Below are 22,375 nucleotides of genomic sequence, written 5' to 3' on the forward strand. Positions count from 1 at the left end.
TGTTAAAATTTAAATTTCCATTTCAAATACCAACACAAGAACATAATTTATCAGTAATACTTTTCAGAACTGGCTTAGTTCCTCCCTTTAGGAATTTGTTTTTCTTTTTTTCCTGCAGGAAGAAGAAAGACGTATGGCATCTATTGCAGCCAGGAAAGAGGAAGAGAGGAAGCGTGAAAGCCATAGACAGACCTTGCTTAAGGTATTGCCTTGGCTGTTCTAAGGTTACTGTAAACCAGTTTACAGCAATCATTTAGATCCCTTTTTTGCTGCAGATATTATGTTATATATCCCAATATGCCTCTGTCTATTTTCACAGCTTCAGCAGTGCACTCCATGACTGAAACTCTGTTCAGTCAAATATGCAAGGTACGCTTTAGCAGAAAGCCCATGTTGAACACGAGTGTGATACATGGCAGCGGATGGCAGACTTCATAAATCCAGGCTAAAGTAAAGGATTCATCCAGTGATTTCACATTCCTTGGTCTGCCCTTTCCAGGTGAACACTCTGGCTGCAGCCATGCAGGCTGTTCTGAAGTAGTTTTTCCTTCGTTTTCTCCCATTGAATTTGTTCCTTTCTGTGGCTAGAGTGAAGGGGCCCTGAGGTCACAGGCAGGCTCCGGCTGTGTCCCTGTCAGCACAACTCTGATCTATCTTATCTCCCAGCCCAGCTGGCCTGCTTGGTGCTGACACACACAGACAGAAGTGCCCCACCAGGGGAGACCCAGGTTCCCTCCAGAATGCTCTTCATGGGCTGCTGACTGCATGAGCTGTGCTCCTAATAGGAGACCAAAATCCAGAATCTAAGAGTATCTTCATTCCATTTGCTGTGTGAATATCATCATTTGGCTCCAAATCCCTTTTTTTGGAGAAAAAAAGTTGGCTTTTTTCCTTTTTTTTCTTTTCTTTTTTTTTTGTCAGCCAGTAATGCCTATGCAAACAATCTCTTTCAATTTGGAATTAAATTAAACAAGAAATGTTCATGTCCATATTAAGTTTCCTAGGTAAAATCATATTTCATGAAGGGGATTAGACTGGATTAGTTGCAGGAGGCCATAAGAAGTGTAGCAAACATATAGAACTGAAAAATAAAAAGACACAAACAGAATGTTAACAGTATGTCAAAAGATGTTTTAAGTATATCAAAACCCCCCAAGAGAATAGGAGTGAAAAATTTTGTGTCCAGTGAATAAGAACATGTTTTGATTTCTTGTATATTTGTTTCCTTGCATATTTCTGTTTGATTAAAAAATATTGATATAATAAAAAAAGGCTTAGATATGGTTTGAGAGGTGATTTTGTGTTTTTAAGCAGTGTGTTTGTTTGGTTTTGGTATTTCTTCTTTCCCTGCAAGATATTGATGTATTTAAAGTATCTTCAGATCTGAAGTGCTAGTGATAGATCTTAGTAGCATCAAGAAATGGAAAATTAGTAAAGAATTTTCACACATGACATTGTCTCATGCTGTTGAAAATGTCTCTCTGACTAGAAAAAAAAGAGTAGGTATTTCTTTGTAGTTCATGTTCTTAACCATTGATGTAATGTTTCCTTGTAGCAGAGAGATTGTTTGTCTTGGTGGCCTGCATTTTGAGGTGCTTTTTGCTAGTGGAAAATTTCCTTAAAAGAAAAAATATTTTTAACACCTAGTGTCATCATTAAGCAATTTCAACATTACATTTTAGACTTTAATTTTATCAAAGTATATTTCCTATCTTCAAATAGTTAAGTGGCGTAACAGTCAAATACCAATATTTTTCATATGATTTGATGATTTTGTAGATTTTCTTTGTGAATGAGTTGTTATGATTCAGGCTTTTTCCCTGTTCCACACATTTAAATTAAAGGAACAAATATGCTCATAGCTACAATGTCCAGCAAAAAAAAGTTGTTTCTTCATAGTTAAATCTGAAAAAAATATTTAGATAACTATATTCTGCAATTTTCTTTTACCATCACATTTCTCCAACATTTCTTATGGTATATGAAATGGAAATGAAATTATAGGCACTTGTTCAGTAGCAAACAATTGCTGTTTTCCTGTATGCACTGCATTGAAAATGTTTATTTCGCCAATGTCATCTCTTCTTTTTCCCTTGCTGATACTTGTCTGCCCAAACAACAGAATTTCTTCATCTCTTTTTCCAGACTTCTTTTTTATTGCTTCCGACCCACTCTTCTGGGAAAGCTTGAGATGTACTTTGAAATGTATAGAGAATGTCATTCCTTTCCAACAGTGGTTGAACTTGATATTTACTGGAACAAGAGAAAGTTACTGCTAGCAGAATCTTCACACTTGCAAAATTTGCTTTATGTAGAAGGAGTTCATGGAAGTTTCTGAAGTTCTGTAGGAATCCAGCAGCCCACATCTGAGGGCTAACAAAGCAGTAGAGCTGTACAGTAATTGAGGTTGAGACCCTCAGCCTTGAGAATAAACAGAATTTTCTAAAGATTGTTGTGATAAAAGCCACTGATGATTCCAACTTCTCTCCCTTTCTGTGACATGGAGCTCAGGCGTTGTGGAAGTCTAAGTGTTGAGCACTAACCAGAAAGCATCAAAACTCCCATGGCAAATGGAACATGAGCTAGAGTTTTGAGCTCTTTAAAATGGAAAAACTTGCGGAAGTAGCAGTTTCCATGTCCTAAGTAACTTCATGCTTTCATAAGTTGTGGATTTATTATGTTAATTTTCTTGTTTCTTTATTGCAAATTTTGTGAAATTATGTGCTGGCACTTGTGCAAAATAGCACTAGAACAGTGCATCCATTTTAATGCATAACCACCAACCACTAGTACAGTTTCTTCAATTTGAAACATTTAAAATGTTTTGCTTAAGCAGCATATTTCAGACCAAACAAATGTGCTGCTCCTGGCCTGTCATGTCTCATGGTGCCCTGTGTATCTCGTTTCAGGAAAAGAAGCGGTTAACGATTGGTAACATCGCTCGGCAGTGGGAGATCCAGCAGAACCAAATCGCTCTTGAGGCTTCTTTAAACAAAGATAAAGGAAATGAGCCCTGCCAGATCAATGGCAGTGCTGCATATGTATTTCCTGAAGAAAGCAGGTATTTTATTATTTGGTGATGCTTTTACCTGTTCATGTCTTCAGTTCCAGGTTACTGCTTCTCACCACTGAGATCTCGCTGTATTTTGTTATCAAAAGTACAATATATGCACATCAACCCTGAAAAGATGGTTTACTTTGCTTTTGACCATTAGTAATGAGTAACATGTTTAAAAAGAAATAGAACAGCAACTCATTGCCTAAAGAAGTGCAAGCTAAATTATTATGTGATTTTGCTAAATAAAGGACAACTTCATGTTTACAAGAAATGTTAATGTGAATTCCTGAGCCTTCTTGAGGCTGTTCGTTTCCTTAACAGCTTAGATTGTTGCCTTCAGTTTAAATGAACAAAATGAAGATGTATGAGCATTATGAAGATTTCTAATCTCTTTGTGTATCAAGATGCTTCATAGTTGAATTCAGGCTCTTAGTTTGAACTGCAGCATCTTTTATTAGACTGCTTTCACACCCATAAAGTAACAGTAGCAATTACCAGACTTAGTTTTATTCTCAAGATAATTTTAGTGTTTTTTTGTTTAAAAGATATTATTTTTGCTTATTTGCATCTAAAAAAGTGGCCATGTGGCCAGAAACCACTGCAGAACTTAATGAGCAGTGTATGCCTTGGATTGGCTAAAACTTCAACCTTGGCTAGCTTGGGCAAATGCCTGAAAAAATTGTCTGCACAAATTCAATAGCAAGTACAGCTTCCTGCTGTCCCTGGTCAATGCTGCAAATGTCAGGGATGCTCAGGAAGTCTTTGTCTCTCACAAGTAGAACCCATCTGAGTTTCAGTCTTTTATGGCTAGAATGGTTCTTATCTCCAGTCAAGTGCCGCATCTTTTGAAACCCTTTTTCCTTAGCATTTTTAAATTGCCATCATCTTTTCTATTCTTGTGCTTCCAAAGCTTTCCCCTGCACACATTTACCCACTGCTTTCTTGCCTGCTTGGTTTCTTTGCAATTTAATTCAGTGTTGGTAATCCCTCACCCATGACCAAGTCAGTGTAACTATGGTAGTTTGACTGTTTCTCTGTTAATGAAAAAATTCCCATTGCTTGAGAAATGATGCTGTTTTGATCACAGTGTTTTATGACAGTGAAGAATTGCAAGATGAGCTACTAAGCAATAAAATTGCAGGTGAAATTCAGAAGAGATAAGTAATTAGAGCTTCACATATGAAGTGGTGGGTTCTCAACATTTTCAGTTGAGTGAAATTTTAGAGTTCTGATTGTTATTGTCAAAGAACATCAGTCAAATGATTGTTGCTAGTCCAAATACATTAAAAAGACTAAGAATGTGGTCAAGAATAAAGTAATAACAATAATTACATAACTTTCTAGACCTTTATTTTGTGCTTATCCTGAGTTCTTTGTACACTTTAGGTCCAGCCAGATGAGTGTGTCATGTTTGAAATAGGACAAAAAGATATAGTATTCAGGAATACCTGGATTTATTGCTTAATTTTAAAATTGCTCTTGTGAATTGGAAAGGTCAGATTGTTTGAAAGAAGGGCTTGAGTTATTGCTTATGTCCACTTTTACATTTCACATCAAACAGAATGTGTTGCTTAAATAAATAGATTGTTTGAAGCTTTGTTTAGGTATCTAAAGCAACATGAACCATGCTAGGTTACCATTCTGAGCTAAAATTTTAAAGCCAATTATTAAATATGAATGGACTCTTTATTTAATTCAATCCATCACCATCTCAAATACACCCAGACCCTTTCTGCTGAAGAAGTAGAACAAATACAGTGTTACTTGATGGAAGAACGGTTTTCCAGCCTTTAGTGTATTTGAACCAGATGGGGTACTGAAAATGAATGAATGCTGAGAAATGCCATTGCATTTGACAGTTGAGTTTAGGTAAAAAAAAGGACTGATATTTGGTAGAGTGATGATATTATTTCAAAATCATCTCATTTATATCACTGTATTTTTATTTCCTCTGCAGATCTCTTGATACAATCCTGAGCAGTGCAGTACAAGGCTTGTCTGTTCTGGAGTCTCATTTAGTGGAGGTGGAAGGAGACACTCTTGGCTTGTATGGTGCTGGGGCACTGGAGTGCCTGGATCGAAACTGGAGTGTACAAACAGCTGGCATTATTGCCACAGTCTCCTTTATGTTCATAGAATTTGATGAAATTGTTCAAGTGTTAGCAAAACTGAAGACAAAATTTCCTAATTGTGTGGTGAGCATGCCTTATGTTTCAGTCTGAACAGCTATGGAATATGGATTGTCCAATAGAACCTTACAATGGCATAGCCCCCCCACTAAGTGCTTTCATGTGAATAGACACAGTTAAGAATTGCATATTTCCTGCTGTTATAATGATAACCTTGATGCTTAAAAATTCACCATTTAAATTTAGTTTTATTTTCAGACTGATTTTTATTTCTGTTAATTCCTTTGACCTACCTAATTAAGTTGCAAAACTTGTGTGTAGATACAGTATTGTTGTCTGTACTGTTGTTGTGAAACCATGGTATCAGGAAGACTTCATTTGTGTCCAAAGAGCAAATTGCTCATAGGATAAAAAGATGAAGATTAGAAGGAATAGCTGACTAAATCAGCACAGTTATTGAAATTCCTCAGTTCTTGATGGAGAAAAGCAACATGAATGAGAATTCTCTTCAGTTTGTCTCTCTTTTTTTCTTAGTCATTCAAATCAGTCATTTTGATGCAAATAGTAAAATAGAGATAACAAACATAAGCAACTTGTAGCTCAGACTGATTGGCTCTGGAGCTCCCTGCTGCTTCTCAAGATTTTGAGTATAACAAAACTTAATGGTTTAATTGAGACTGATCAATTTGTGGGGAGCTTAAGGCAAATTTATCTGTCTTAATGAAACAATTGTTTCACTGTGGGTGGGGGACAATTTGTGGGCAATAGCAGAATCACAGCTAAGTTTTTGTCTTCACCATCAACTTTTCCCCCTTGCTCTTCCCACATTAGTGTTACTGTGTAGCACACACCATGCTCATAGGAACATTAGTGTAGGGCAGAGTATGATTTAGACCAGCACCCTGTGCCTGAAAAGGGCAGAGTATTTTATAAGCATTTTTATCTGTAGATATTGCAGGTGCTTTACTTGTAGAATTAAAGTTGATGTTGTTTAAGTAGTATCACTGCTTTATATAACATTGAAAATATGCCTGCTTTAAGTAAAGAATTTACAAGTTGCTTGGGGCTTGTAACGTTGACCTCTCTTAGTATAAGTAATACAGCACTAGGTTGATACATTGATGCGTTTTGCGACAGAGACCTCAAATGAAACAATCTCAGTTGCTTCATCAGACACATGAGTGTTACAGTTTGAAAATGGAGTGGCACAGAATAGAATCATTGTGTTCACTCTTTATTGTTTCCTTATTTAATCGATTGGGGTTTGATTTTCTTTAGCACCTGAAGTTTAAGGAGACAAATCTTGTGGCGCTGCAGCAGTTCAATGCCTTGGCTGAGATGCATCGCATGGAACAGTTGACAGTCGATCCTCAGGGAAATCCAGTTGTCAACTTCACTTTATGGAAATACTATATTCTCTTCAGACTGAACCATTTTAATCTGCAGAAGATAAATGGAGAGAAGGTAGGATGGTGGTGCTTCTTATAATTGCTCTTGCAGGATAAATTAGTGTTGTTTTTAAAAGAGCAGATAAATTCCTACTGAAATGAGCACAACCCTGTCAGTGTCATCTCAGTATTAGGGGGGGAAATATTTAAGTAGACTTCACCATGTAATTTCTTGTGCAATTAATATTAAAATTAATCATATCTAATAAAATTATGTGAAATTATTGTTATTAAAGAACTGCACAATTTTACTTGATTTTAAGAAGCACTTTTTTATTGTTTTTGAGAAAATCACAGCACTGACATTGAATACTTAAGCAAAAATGTGTTTGACAGACCCCTTAGTAGTTTACTGTATATGATTATTTACAATTGCAAGTGTTACAAAATACCATAGAATCATATTTTCTGCTTTAGGCCTGTTACAGGAAAAGTCTGTCAAATAGATGTTTAAATTTTTTTTTTCTGCTTGCTGTGTACAAGATCTTTAGGGTGTATTTTTTGTTGTTGAGTGAGCATTTCATGTTTAAATAAATAGAAAGTTAGGACACTAATATTGCTGTTCTTTGTATACTTTGTATTCCCCTTTACTTCAAGTGAAATTAAATTTATTCAAGCATATAAAACAGCTATTTTATACTTGGGCTTTGATCATAAAGGGGGTGAAAATGGTTACAATGCAACACAATGTTTGAATGCACATTCAATTTTAAATGCTAAATAAGTTTAAGAGATGTTATGGAAGTTAATTAGAGCAAAAATAATACACAGCTTTAGCATTTAGATCTGGTATTTTAATTTGGTCATCATCATATGTTTTGGATTAGATATACTTGTTATCTGATCCAACCAAAGCTGGATGTTGTGGTTTACTTGGTTTTAGTTGTATAAAACATAGATTAGTTGCTCAGAAGAGTAAGAGTGAGTAAAGAGCTTAAATGAATTAACTAGCAAGGAAAGGATGGAAATAGGGCTCACTCCAACAGCACAGTATCTTGAAAAGGAAGAAAATATAACTATAGTAATCCCATGAAAAATATAGAATAACTTCAAATGTAGTAGTTTGCTAAAAAAATGCTTTTTAAATTTGATTTAAAAAATAGAAAGTTTATTTCTTTTTTTACTACATCATATTTTCAAAATCTGCTAGTGATTCAGATGAAAAGCAAGTAGATAATTCTTGTGTTTGGTCTTCATGGAGAGAAAAAGTAACACAACTGTTTTAGTAGACTTTTTGTTACAATCTCAAGGTCAACAAATTCAGTCTCTGAAGGAAAACTTTGTATTTAATAGTTCTTGGGGATTAATTTAGTAAATGGAGCACATGTAGCACAGCATGATTTTATGTAGGACATATATCAGATCTTAAATATGTATGACAAGAACATTTTTGTCCTCAAGAAACGTTCAGCCAGACCACACTACATGAAGATGTGCATACAGAAATTTTTTTCTGGTGTCATTAATCATTTGCAAAGTGCCTTAGCTAAGCAGAAGAAAGAGATGAGCTCTGATTGCTGTTTTTCATTACCCTACGGCAGAAGTCATGATATTCAGCTTTGCAGATGTGTATTACCTATTGGATTAACATGAGCAATAAAAAATTCTATTTCAATGTAAAGAACACAACCCCTGAAGTGATTCTCAGCCCTTAGATCAGCCCTAAATAACAGTTCCAGATGACAGAAAGGGAAATGTGCATATTCTGCTATTCTGATCACCATTTGTGTGCACTGTTTGTGGAGACAATATTGTGTTGTCAGCTCTGAGGTACACAGAGCTGCAAAGTAAAAGCAATATATACTAACAGAATTAACTAAATAAATTGCATTACTCTAGCACTATTAAACTGTAAAAAAAACCTTTTATTTTCTCCCCAGCCTTCCCCCACCACTCCAGTTAATATTCCAGGCTAGAAGCTGAGTGTTGGTCTCCCCTAGCAATGATTCTGTGCCTTTGTCCAATTGTTACATTTACTAACTGTGAAGAAGCAAATTGTCTTTATTGAGATACTATTCTTCCCAGTGATAGTGATCTCAGATTAATTCTAAGCTCAGATTAATTTTAAGCTGTCCAGGTTTGAAGTTACCAAGCCCTCCAGAGTGCTGTCCACCCCGTGGTATGGGATAGAGTGTGACAGATGCATCCCTTTGCCTGAGCAGGGCTGCTGGCACAGTCAGGCCCTGCTCTGTGCACTTGGCAAGGAGCGGGCACAAAGCCTTACATTTATGTGATACCACTGTTATCATCTTTTTGTGATTAATGGAGCAAACAATGCACTGCACTAAGATAGAGAACATGAGTTTCTGTGAGCTGGAGACTGTATTCAGCATTGCTGTCTCTGTTGACCTGGTCCTTATGCTTCTCTTAACATAAATAAATACATTAAAATCACTTATTTCTCCAGCAGGCTTTTCTGCCTACACTGGGCTTTGTTTCCCTAGCTGCCTTCTGTGCTCTTTGTTTTAGACCTTGCTTCTGTTCCAGACTGTTCAGCAAGGTCATCTACTCCTAGGCTACTAAGTAAGACTTACTTAATTTTTAAGTGAAAATGAACAACTCCACTTTAAAAATTGAATTTGCATTTCTAATTTCCTGATCTGTGTTTTGACTGAATTTACCCCTGCATTATGCTATTGCAGTATACTTTAGGCAGTGTAGATTGTATAGTCTCTAAACATTACAAAAGAATACAATAAAAATCTGTTAATGTGGATCAAAATTCCATTTTATGCACACATTTCAATAACACAGATTACAAAGTTTGTCTGGAAGTTCTTAGTAAATATTGTCAGTATTGAAGTGTATTTAATAATGGGTTGCTCTCCCAAAGTATGTTTTCTGGATGAAATTTAATTTCCATTCATCCTAAGTTAAGAAGTCAATGAGTAAGTTTCATTGTCCAGTGTTATCCAGGTCAGATTTCATGATCATAAAGACTGCTTCTGCACTCAGTACAAAGCCAGGAGCCCAGAAACTGTGCCAACAAACTTTTGGCACTTGAAGTCAGTTCATAGTCTGGCCATCAGGGAGAAACACAGGCCATGGTCTCCAGAGATTACAAGCCAAGACAAACAAAAACTAGTAACCACCACCACCAAAGAATGAATCTCTTCCACTTTCTTTACGCTTTTCAATTTTGTATAAAACAAATCCTGAAAATTTTTCAACCACTGAAAGTTAGTTTAAAGAGCAGCTGGAACTTAATATTGAAACAACAGTATGGTAGACATTTAGAGAAATATAATGAGTGAACACTTATTTTCAGGAGCTGAAAAATACAGAGAAAAATTTTTCCCTCTAAAGCCTCTCTTTTATAAAACCTTTTCCATGATGCTGCCAAAATAAGGGAGTCTGTAAGTTATCTTTTCACATGTGCATGCCCAGAATCTTTCTGTTTCTCCAGCATAACTTAATCAGAAATTTTCCAATAGACCTTTTGTAAGTGCATGCAGTATGGAGCAGAATTAATATGTCTGGCCTTCAGAAAATGAATGTAAGAAACCTTTTTAAAATTCCTCGCTTCACGAAGACTATCATGAAGCACAGGGCAGCATGTATTTACATTAAAATATTCAGACTGACAGGAAATAAAACAAGCACCAGTACCTCATCTGGTTTCTTTAAAATACATTTAAAGTGCCAGCAGAAGCAAGTCTATGTTTTGAAGATGTGCCTGCAACAGATCTGTGTGCAGTGTTCTATATTAAAAATTTCAGTTAATTCTCAATGTACATATGTAATGAAATATGAATGTACTAATTTTGAAATGTAATTTTTTTTCTTTTTTCTCCCCTTCCCACTCTCTAACAGGTTACTGAAAATGACATTGTAAAGGCAGAAAGGCTCTTTGGCATTCTGGCATATGTGGCATCTTCAGAGCTGCCTCATTACCGCATGCTTTCATTATTTGGAGAATCTAGGTAAAACACAAGAACAGAACTGGAGTTTGTCCAGAACATGTTGTTTAACTCTTTTGCACACTGTTATAATTCTTTTTATCTAAAAAGATAAAAATTTCACAAATACCATCTTCTAGAAGATAGGTCCTCTGCATAGTGCACAGGAGTTACCATCTCCTGGTCTTTGTAGCCAGAGGTTTTCCCAGAAGTTGTCTGAAGTCTACTGAGGAGATGAAAAGGAATGTGCACACAAATGAACTGCATGTTCAATTCTGCAGTTGTACTGGGATTGCTGAAGACTTGTGGAGCTTCATGACAAGAACTGTTATTTTTTAGTGGGTATTTTATAGTGGGTAATTAATGGTTAACAGATTTAAGAGTTGTACTGTAAAAAAGGGTGCCAAACCCCCCTATTTTTTGTCTTCTATAGAAGACTATGCAGAAATACTTAGTAAAAGTTAAAGCTGCAAGACTTCCTATTTAGGAGATGCTATGTGATAGATATCAGAGACAATTGTTTAGAGACAAATTAATGAAGGGACATCTAGAGTCATATGTATTTTAATAACTTGAGGGTGCAAAGTACTTTAAAGCTCAAAAATGTATGTTCAAAAGGAGAAACCCCCCCTCAAAATTGCTAGAAACATCTGCACTTAAAAGATTTTGATTATTCGGATTGTAAATCTCATTTCACAGGAGGAAGCAATTCCATTATCTGCTGGAGGGAAAGGGAAAGAAATCTGGGATTGGGAGTGAAGAAAGTAGTGATAACAGAAGAAGTGGAGGGGAAAGCACAGCTCGAGCAACGTTGAATTACATGACAAAAGATTTTCATATGGAAAAGCTTGAGGTAAATATATCATTACAAAATATTTACATTTTCTGTTAGGTAACCTTAGGCTACTACTCTTTGAATTTATCTGTGTCAAGTTTCAGTTGTGCTATTGATAATGGTGGTTTTAAAAGATCACTGCTTAATGTATTTACATATCTGATCAAACATTTTATCTAACTGATCTTTTCCTCACAATACTGGAAAATGTTCAGTTTCTGTCTTTGGTGAAGTGATTCCTGAACAATGCCATAGTCTCAGAAATACATTCTCAACTACAAGCCATATGGAGTGAACACAATTTTTTTAGGAAGAAAAATATATATTGCACATGATAGATTTTCCCTGAATGAATTGGTGAAGAGCACCTTCAGACAACACATGAGAGAGTGCAGGCTGTAGTAATAAAAAGCTGCTTCGTAGCTTTTAAGTGAGCTCCAGGAAAATAAATATATAGGCAAAGTACCAGGTTTAATTATTAATAAAATTGCAAGCTGGCTTGTTTCAGACAAGGGCATCAGTCACGCTTGTTTTAGTTTGTGTTTTTGATCTGCTCACTCTTTTGCTTGGGCAGAGGGAAATTGTTCCCAGGGAGAATATGATTTTTTCAGCCACAATCTCCCTTCTGAGCAATCATCATGAGTTCTAACTGTAGGTACTCTCCTTCCCACATTTGTCCCATTGTTTGTTTTTTGATTATGTGGAAATATGTAAATCCTGTAGTGCAAGAAAGTAAATCAAATTCAGTAATCACTGAATCTTTTATTCCATTGTGGTTTTATTATCTCAGACCCACAGCATAAAAAGGAGACCATGACTGCATGTATGGAGAGTTTAAATTAAGAAAACATTTTAGTCTCAAAAATTCCGATAGCTCTTAAATCTTTGAATGGCGTGAAGACAGTGAAGTATTCCTGTTGCCCTTTACCATGGAACCAGCCCTATAATAAAATAAAATAAAGTAAGCTTAGTATTTGTACAGTCCATTAAATAAATGTGTTGTTTTCTCTTCCCAGTGCAGAATTCCCAGCTTGTCCTTTGCTGTAGCATTGTGCATGCAGCAGCAGGTACTGCAGGGTGTCACAAGAGCATGTTCTGGCAAAAGGAACCCTTCCAGGTCCCCAGCAGCAGTAAACTAACATCACAAACGTGGCTGAAGAAGTGTATTGCTAAAGATGACAGTCTTGAGTCTTTGATTAATAACTTGGGATTTTAGCTGAAACTGCTGGAAGGCATTTTCTCAACTTTATTAGTCATTAAAAACTTTGGTTTTGGTGGCCTGAAGCATGATCTAACATTTTTTAAAATGCTGCTATTCAAGCTAGGTAGATATTTAGCTCCAGTATAACTTACTATTCAAAGCTTAAGGCATTTTATAGAAACTTTGCAGAATCAGGGATTTATATGGTTTGAATTACTAAAATGCAGAGCTAGTAGTTGCACAAAGCTTAGTATCTTTTTATTATTAAAGTTTCACCTTGCTTCAGTATCTAATATAATACACATTACGAACCAGCACTTGCCAGGGTGACTGTGGAACAGGATGAGTACTGGCGTATTTTTCTATGACCATATTCTTGTTAGGGCATGTAGAGAAATATCTACTTTTCAACTGTTGTACTGTAAAGATGAAATTCTGGGGAGAGAAGGAAAAGTAGTTTAGTGTTTAATAATTTCTGTACAATTTCACTGTTATACCAGAAAGCAACACAAACTGTAATGCTGTTAACAGGTATTTATATAATTACTTGAAAGTTAATTTCAGATAAATTAATTACTTAATATAGTAGGAATATTATGAATGCATTAAGGTTCTGTGGCCACACTCATGAAAGTGAGTGGGCCATGCAACTCAAAACCAGGGGGAGAAAGTATACAATAGCATCTGGCAGCTAATTGCTTTGTTCTTTAATTCATTCAATTTTTGAGAGGATTTTTGTGGATTTGCTCTTGTTTAACCTTTTTTTCCTTTTCTTTATACATTGTGCAATTTTTCTGTCATGCAGGAAATCAAAGAAAGAAAGACATTTTGCCAGACATACGTTGAGAACTTAGTGAAAGAAGCAGCTGACATCAATATGAAGAATGAATCCTTGCAGAAGCTCTGGCCTCAGCTGTTCATTGAGCTTGTCCGAGATGCAGTGCTGGAAATACGCAATAAAAACTCCTACATGAAACTCTGCCTCCAGAGGATCACTGAGCAGAAACAGTAGAGTCTTGCAGGCTTTTGGTTCACTATTCTCTCGTTTTACAAACATAAACCAATAGAATATGAAATTATCATCACTAGGGCATACTTCACTTCCTCCCCCCAAAGGGATGCCTTTAAATCTTAATTAACTCTCATTAGTTTTGAAATGAAAGTTTACTTTCATACTGCTTTACCAATGCTTCCTTGGCTATCTAAAGTGATAGCAAAGAAATGACTTGGTGATTGTTTTACTAAGTTCTTGTTTATTTTTTCTGCTACCCTTGATTCTGTAGTGCTACAGCATTGATTTTTAAGGAAAGAATTTACAAAGCTTGCCTTATTTTTATTGAACACTTTTCAATTGGTACTTTTTTGACTGCTGCTGTTTAAAAAACCCAAGAATAGTAGCTAAATTTTTTTATGACCAGAACCTAATAAATTATTTTACATCCTGAACTCGATGAAGACTTATTATTATTGTTTAATTTGTCAGAATGTAGAACACTTTTGCACATGAGAGTGCTCAGAATGTTGACTTTTAATCAGCCTAATTCTCAACTGGATAAATTGCCCAAACTTAATTTCAAATGTTTTTTGTTAATGTTACTAAGGTTGTGTAAATTGTTATAGGTAAAATATGATTCCAGGCTGTTCTCACTTGAGCTTTATTTTTATTTTGTTAAAATATGTTAGTATAATTTATTTTGTTAACTTATTAACTTCTGAGGCTTGCCAAGATCAAATGAGCTAAAATGCATGCATTACATTTGGTAGGGAGACTGATAACTGCTATTCAGTTGTAATTCATTTCTGTGGCTCTGTGAAAATTTCATATTATCAATAAAAACAAATTCTTCACTTTTACCTTTCACAGATACTATAAAGAAGTACTGTGTGCAAAGAAAAGACCTAATGCTGCATGAAGAGATGAGACAAAACTTGCCCCAAAATCAACTGAAGGGGTAGAAAAAACCCCCATTCCATAACACAGTAACTACCACAATAAATGCACTGCAGCTTGCCAGCTTCTGTCCAGAAATTGAATCTAGGAAGCCTTAGCAAGTCCAGCTGATTGCCATGGATGGCATTCAGATGCAGGTAGAAAGTTGTGCCATTTAAATTTAATTTTTTTGTTCCATTGTATCTTAACTAAAACAATCTAAAACCTTTGTGCATTTTTTACTTAATTAAAACTGTTCTTATTTTACTTGGGCTCATTTATAAAAAAGAAACTAAAGAAAACTTCCTGCAAAGATTTCTATGACTCAAAGGTAAGTTTATTTTTAAACTGTATCTAGAAGGTATTTTCTGTCAAAGCAGAGATGCAGATACAGTTTAATACGTTTTTATGGCCAGAAAATCATGGAAGGTTTGGGTTGGAATGGACTTTAAAGATCATCTAGTTCCAATGCTCTGTCAGAGGCAGGGACATTTTCCACTAGACCAGATTGCCCAAAGCCATGTCCAGCCTGGCCCTGAACACTTCCAGGGATGGGGCAGCCACAGCTTCTCTGGGTAAGCTGTGCTGGGGCCTCACCACCCTCACAGGAAGAATTTCTTCCATATATCCAATCTAAATCTTCCCTCTTTCATTTCAAGCCATTCCCCCTTGTCCTGTCACCATGTGCCCTTGTTCAAACGCCCTCTCCAGCTCTCTTGGAGCCCTCATGGGCGCTGGAAGGGGCTTTAAGGTCTCCCTTGACTCTTGTCCAGGCTGAGCAGAACAAGCCCCCTGAGCCTTGAATGAGTACAGGAATTAAATGGTCACAGGTGTTTTGGAGAGCTCAGCCTGCTTGCATTCAGGTCAGGCTGGTCCATCTGTGTTGTGTGAGGGAATCCAGTTTCAGAGCATGTGACAGGAGGCAGTGATGTGGGTACATCACTGTTAAATGCCATTTTCCATTTGGTTCAAGTTCCATTTGCAGGTAGTTGCTTTTCAGTCTGCAGAACGTAGTGGAGGTTAAGTCATTTAAATTCTAAGGGAGTGTTAGAATTCCTGGAGAAACTGCTCCAGCAGTTGATAGAATTTAATAGAAACAATCACCTATCTGGGCTGTTTGAACTGCTTCATGGAATTTATAATAAGATTAGTTTATTTGGTGGGATTTTTGTTTCCTTTCCATTGGAAAATTGCACTCTCAAGTTTTTTAGTGCATTTTATTGAACGAACAAATTAGGGCCCTGCAAAATGTAAGAAAAGGAGAGTTTACATTAGAGAAACATCCAGTGTAGAAATGACCATGCAATAGGTTTTTGGATCTGTCATTTTCTTTACATATCTTCTGTGCCAAGGGGGTGCATGAAGCAATTCCAGCTTCTGCAGGGGGACAGAAAGCTCAGCAGCTGTGTGGAAGTGCAGAGCTCTCCTGATGATGTAGCTGGAACAGATGGGCCCCTTTTGAATCAGATTCAGCAGCAGTAAAAGAGTGGAAAAAAATGTTTTAAGAAGGTTGTATTGGTCTAGAGGAACAGGAAGTCCTCCATGGGAAAATCAAGAGAAAAGCCAGACTTTCTGATATTGAGTCTTTAGAAGCATAATCCTGGTTTGAGGCTTTAAGGTAGGGTCTTGAAAAAATGAATCAGAGGGTATTGATGGGGAGTTGTAGAAACATCTTAAAATGCTCTGTATTCCCAGTGCTCTCTGAATGCTGCCAGTTTGGACTTTTTTCACTAATAGCAGCTGTTTCATAACAGGATTGCTAAATGGCTGAAGTGAGGGTAGGTAGGCAGCTATTATAAATGAAGAAAAGATTAATGTTGGGCTCATGTGTTCTTTTCACATAAAACCAGTAGGAAAAAAAGAAGGAACTTACATTTTCACTAATTCTTTTTAGGAAACAAGTGATAAATTAAAGTGATGTTAGGCCTAAGAATACATAGAATTTTCAGCAGATGGAGGATCTTAAAATTGTTAGCATGCTAGATGTTGTTTTTGTGGTTAAGCAAATAATTTCTTAATTCATAGAGACTCATGAGATACATTCTTGTAGTTGCTTATTAGGGAGTTCCCAAGTACCTAAAAATTTGAAGGTCATATAAGCAGCAAATTCTTAGATGTTCTGAAACTTAAGTGCCACAAATATGAACTTTCTGTGGCTACAGATGCAAACTGATGAGTTAAAATAGCAATTGATATTGAAGCTAGGGAACCTTTAAATAAAACCTTCCAGTCTGAAAGCAGTTCTTTCTTTCTTCTTCAAAAGCCTTTCAATGCTGCATAAAACCAAATTTTGATGTTCCTAATATTATTTGATATCCCATCCAAAGTAAACTGTGATCTTCTCCTGTAGCTGACTTCTGCACAAGACAGGAACTATTACTGTAAAATATCTGTATGTTAACTAGAAATCTCCTTTAGGGTTAAAAAGATACTGTTTAAAGTCCTTTGGAAACTTTTGGGGTTGATTTCTGGATTATTTATGCAATTTATTTCTTTCCTGAGACAAATTTCTTCTATGTCCAGCCAAAAGCAGATAATGATGTAGGATATTTTGTGCAGTTTCAGTTCAGCTGTTTCACACACGAAGGCCCCATTATGTCATGCAGAGTCACTGTTTGTTACACAACTGAAATTTGATCTTCAGTAAGGAGACTGATGAGGAGCTGTATTTTGTACATTCCTTCTAATGCAGAATCTGAAAAAGTAATAGAGCTGCATACTTGCTGCCACAGTGGAGCAGGGAGAACAAATTCACTTGATGCAAACCAAAAGCTGATGCTGTCAGGCAGGAAGAAAAAGGTACTGGGAAAAGTTTTAACTGAGCTTAGAAGTGACACTGCCACACTGCCTGGGACCAAGGGACAATCTGAATCCAGAAACAGCTGAAAAGTGTTTTCCATTATAGAAAAGTGAATTATCTTCTTCCACTGCTACAAATGTATTTTTATCATGTAAACTACATAAAATAATGACAATAATAAAAAGGTTAACCTATTAAAACAGATCTGCACATGAAGTTAGGCTACTGTGGAAACAGTAGTGACTCCACAATCTACGTATACATTCCATAATTTCAGGACAAGTGGATGCTTTTTTAACCAGGACTATGGGCTGTAAAAGTGACAATGTTTCCAGTTTCTGCTTTTTATCACAGTGACACATCAGGATGAATTGGGTTTTGTTAGCTGCTTTGTTTAAAGAAGCTAAGGCAAGTATTTGCTATTTCTTCTTCTTATGTCATAGTCATAAATATGGAATTTAGATAGGGAGGTCAAAATCACAATAGCAGCTATTTGGTTTGATTGAGAAAACAGACTGCTTGGATGTTTTTCTGTTTCCATATCACACAAACTGCTGCATCTTGAAGCCCAGTTCCAGTGAAATTATTTTTTCTTTTTAAGTTGGAGGCATCAGATTTCAGAGATTTGTTAAGTCTTGGTGTTTTGCTACATATGTATAGAACAAGGAGTGGGAAGGAAGAGACTGGCTATCACTTTGTTCTACTGTCTGATAAGGTGGCTTTTACTCCAAAGGGAATATAAATTGATTCATTTTTTGCAGACAAATAGGAGTTAGTGTGGGCTATGCTGACTTGAGACAATCCTACAGAAAGCTGAGAGGGATCTGCTCACACATCACCTCAGAGCTGGATTTTCCTGAGCATGAGCTAAAAATTGAATCTAAGGAACTGTTTATTCAACCAAAGTATTAACTCTGTTGGCAAGCTTTGCTAGGCTTCTGCTCTCGGGGGAAGAAGGAAAAGCTCATCTGGAGGAACTCTTGTCTCTGTTTGCTGTGGTGAAAACAGCATTTCTTTACAGGCTGTGTGTTGAGCCTTATATGCCATACTTCTGTACAGATGGAGTGGACAGACATTTCTGCTTATTGTATCAAACATCAGGAAACACTGGTGAAGAGCTGAGAAGTCTTAATGGGGGAAAAAGTGACTCTTCTCAAATTTAAATTGTGTGGTTTTGGTGGGGTTTTTTTCAGTTATGGATAGATGTGTTAAAAGCAGAAACAAATTTGATGTAAGTACACTGAGTGTATGAAAAAGTAGAAAACTGAAAGTTAGAATATTTATACTAAATCCAGGGTTAGAAGCATCCAGCATGCCCAGGACATGGGTTTATACAAGGCAACCCCATTGTCCTTACTACTGATACACAGGCTTGAGGAGGCCCTTATGGGCAGTAGTTCTGTCCAGCTTTCTGGAAAATCCAGACTGATGCCTTCCTGATTGCTGTGGGCTTTGGTTGATTGGTACATTATAAAATAATGTGATCAAGACAAAATAATCATATTTCTTGGTGATGAATTGTGTTGGTTAATGGCATGACAATTCTTAATCCCATTTTTGTTGCAATCTTCCCAATTAGGTAGGTACTTGCATACTAAGGAACATCTTGTGTGCAATCTTCATTTTTGTATAGTGCATGGCATGTGGTGTATTACTGCATCCATAACTTGGACATTTTCCACTTTCAAATTATTCCTTTCACTTCTGTTTGAGTAATATGGATATTCTAGAGGTTAAAAGCTGCAATTAGCAATATTCCATTTTACACTTAACAAAACTGGAGTTTTTAATGAATACCGAGCAGGTCATAAAAAAGTGCATTCCTTCTAGAATTCTAGACATGGATAGCATAAACAGCATTAACCTTTTCAAAACAGCAAGAATGATAGCTTTCAAGAGTACAGGTAATAATGCAAAGCCTTTCTGCATGTAGTATTGAGCACTTGACACTTCAGCACAGGAGAAGATGTCCCAAAATGATAATGGCTTCCAGCTATTTATAAATGTATCATCAGGCAAGAGATTGTAAAGTTAGCTCTGACTACAGTGGTGAAGAAATTGTGGCTGTGAATGTGATGTTTGTCCTACATGCTCACATTGTCTAGACATCTTATTTGGTCATGCAAATAACAGTGGTCACAACCAATAAAATAAATCATTGCAATATGTAGAGAAGCTGGGACCTGACAGTGATAAAAAATGCTGAGTTCATTGATTAGATATTATATGACACTTAGAAATTATACTGTGATACAATATGTGCTGTGGTTTGTGTACTAGTTGGATATGTAGCACATTTGCTGCCTATTTGCATTAGGCTTCAATGATCTATGCTTCCTCATAAAATAATCATTCTGAGGAGTGATGAAAGAAGCACAGAGTACAGCTTTTCTCAGTTTCTAACTCAGCACTGACAATAGAGTATATTGGTCTTCATACAACTCATGTATCCTGGATTAAAAAACACTTTTATCCTGGATAAAATACTCGTGCTGGAGCTCTCAGAGATGTCTGACTCTGAAGCTGAGTGTAGTCCCCTCTGTAATGCAAAGTTTAGATTCAAGCTGACAAACTGCTGAAGAGTCTTAAAGGTGTTTGCATTGAGTTATGCTCTTTGTTAGGATGCATAATCAAAACAAGAAAATCCAAACTAGATCATCTGTGTGAGCGAAAAGCTTGATGCTGTTGAAGTTGTTACAACATTCCCAGTGATTTGAGTGAGAATTTTTTTATATATATGGTGATGACAGTTGTGTCTTGGGTCTCAGATTAGAATCTCATCTAGATTAGAAACTCGTCTAGATTCTGTATTGCCTGGAGGAAAATAGACACTTCTACAATGTAGAACATCTGATTTATTTTAGATGTCCATATTTTCAATGAGTTGGAGTTGTTCTTTCTTTTTTTTTCTTTCCCTGTTAAAGTTGTGGAGATAGTCTTCCAGATATTGATGTCTGTGAAAGCTTGGCCTTGTACTGAGCAGCTCCATCCTTCCCACGTGTTGTGTGCTTCCCTCTCTTGTGGTTCAAACCAGAATATTCTTCTAAGGCAGTCAGAGCCCACAGAAGCAGCCCATTTGAACATGAACAAACATGTTCTAGTTGGACTGGGGGGTAAAATTTGAGTGTCCTGGACTTCCAAAATGAGAACTGCATGCCTCAAGTCATGCTAGACTTCAGTGAGATCTAGATCAGTAAATCCTTTTGTAGCATTTGAAGAGACATTGAGGGCTAGCACACAGGTTCTGTCCTTTGCTGATTTGAATGCATTTATTGCCAAAGGGGAGAGTGCCATGTTGACAGGGTGGGAGACTGAATTGGAGCAGACATTGTTAGGCAGTAGATAACTGCTCTTTCACTCAAAGCAGTGCAAGAGCATATGGTTGTGAGTAGTAAAGTGTTGCAAAACATGTTAAATGTTTTTGGTGACAAGCCAGAAATACATGTGTTAAACATGTCAAAATAACCAAGATATCTCATTTGTTAGGCACAGCCATTTCTCTGGTGCTGAGCTCACTGGTTGCAAGGCAGCTGCTGTCTCTTGTACAGAGACTGTTACGTGCTGGGCAACTGTGAAGAAAGTAGGTCATTTGCAGATATTATGGATGTTCAAGTTGTTGAGCAGATTCTTCTGATACATTCTGCAGAATATCATTCTCAGTAGTTTCAGATTTATTTAGAAGAAAAATTGCTTCAGAGATGTGAAAGATCCTTTAGCTTTGTTGTTAAGATTGTTTTTTTAATTGCACAAATGTGTGTGTCATTGAAGAAGAAAAGAAACCAAAAAGAACCCACAGGTGGTCTGAGAGAATTGTATTGTTTGCTCTTTCTTCTTTGTTGGTACTGAACTTCTGCCCTTGTTTGATGATGCTGGCTGTAGCCAGCATCAAACAACCAGGGATTAACTATAGTTTGTGTCAGAAAAGTACTTTAATAGATGGAGGTGTGCTCAGGGAATTTTCCAAATACAATCAACATATTTTGCAATCTATGATTAGTAATTTTTCACATTTTCACACCTTCCATCAGCACCTCGCTTCAACAAACTTTGTCCTGTTGCAGGGAAAAACTAGCTTTTGACAATGTGCATCTCAATACGTGATCTATGAATGTGTTTGATGTCTTTCTGTGGAGCAGATGAGTGTCAATTGTAAAGATTCTCATGTTAAGAATATTTAGTGTAAGACATCTGTGGACTTTTACTAGTGACTAGTTCTCAGTTTTTATTCCAGAGACTCCTTATAAACCACACTGGTCAAATTCCTTCAAACTGGTATTCAGAGGAGACTGTAAGATAAAAAGCCATGCCTCAAAGAGGATCATCCCCTCATGACCTACATTTTAGCAGAAGCAAAAGTGAAAGAAAAACCCTTGGTTGCATTAGATAGCTGGTAATGAGTTGACAAAGGTGTTAGGGCAGCCAGGTGCTGTTTATCTCATCTGTACTGTGCATTAAGTGTTGGGCAGCTACACAGAGTGAGCAGTCTTGTGTATCTTTTGAGGTGTGAGAACTGTTAGGAGAAGCCAAATACTTCTTAATTTCCCCTCCCATACTCCACTTAAGAGACTCTCACTTTCCCCACCCTTTGTTTCCAAGCTGCAGTGTGTGTATTCTGTTGTTATTTAAGGAAAACACTGTCACCATTGCTTGTGGCTTGAGTGTTTGGCCCACAGAAGGGAGGCACAGGCAGCTTTTCCCTTTTCCCAGCCTCTGCAGTGGGGAAGAGCCAGAGGGAGGCTGTGACTTAGGTGCCATTAGTTATTGGTGTAGAGCTGAAGTGGCATGGCTGTGTTTGTTGGAGAGGTTGAGAGGAGTGCTGGAGGTACAGGCACCTGGCAGTCTGGAGAAAAATAATTGTAGCTCATTAACCAGCACATTCACCTGTAACAGTCACAGGTCATGTTTATTTACTTTCATTTTTTTAAACTAGTTTGTCTTATGTCCCAGGAAAAAAACAGGCTGCTGTGTTGGGGTCTTTTTTTTCTTGCTCGTTACACCTATAGCATGTGTGGAATTTGTGATAGATAAAATGTACTGAAAGTAGGTATTTTTGTGTGAGCCTATGTGCTGAATAT

General features: G+C 36.7%; 1 protein-coding gene across 1 annotated transcript in view; it reads left to right on the forward strand.

The window, feature by feature from the left end:
* The window catches only part of LRRC49 (leucine rich repeat containing 49), a 40,764-nt gene extending 26,333 nt beyond the window's left edge, over window positions 1-14,431 (forward strand). The window contains exons 10-16 of the mRNA XM_030955262.1: window positions 119-202; window positions 2,910-3,061; window positions 5,016-5,253; window positions 6,466-6,651; window positions 10,449-10,558; window positions 11,234-11,387; window positions 13,376-14,431. Of these exons, the coding sequence (XP_030811122.1) occupies window positions 119-202; window positions 2,910-3,061; window positions 5,016-5,253; window positions 6,466-6,651; window positions 10,449-10,558; window positions 11,234-11,387; window positions 13,376-13,582 (1,131 nt within the window). The 3' untranslated portion in view covers window positions 13,583-14,431. The remainder of the gene's footprint in view (window positions 1-118; window positions 203-2,909; window positions 3,062-5,015; window positions 5,254-6,465; window positions 6,652-10,448; window positions 10,559-11,233; window positions 11,388-13,375) is intronic.
* The last annotated feature ends 7,944 nt before the right edge of the window (window positions 14,432-22,375 follow it).

This window comes from Camarhynchus parvulus, chromosome 10 (genome assembly GCF_901933205.1).
Source record: "Camarhynchus parvulus chromosome 10, STF_HiC, whole genome shotgun sequence".
Classification (NCBI taxonomy): Eukaryota; Metazoa; Chordata; class Aves; order Passeriformes; family Thraupidae; genus Camarhynchus; species Camarhynchus parvulus.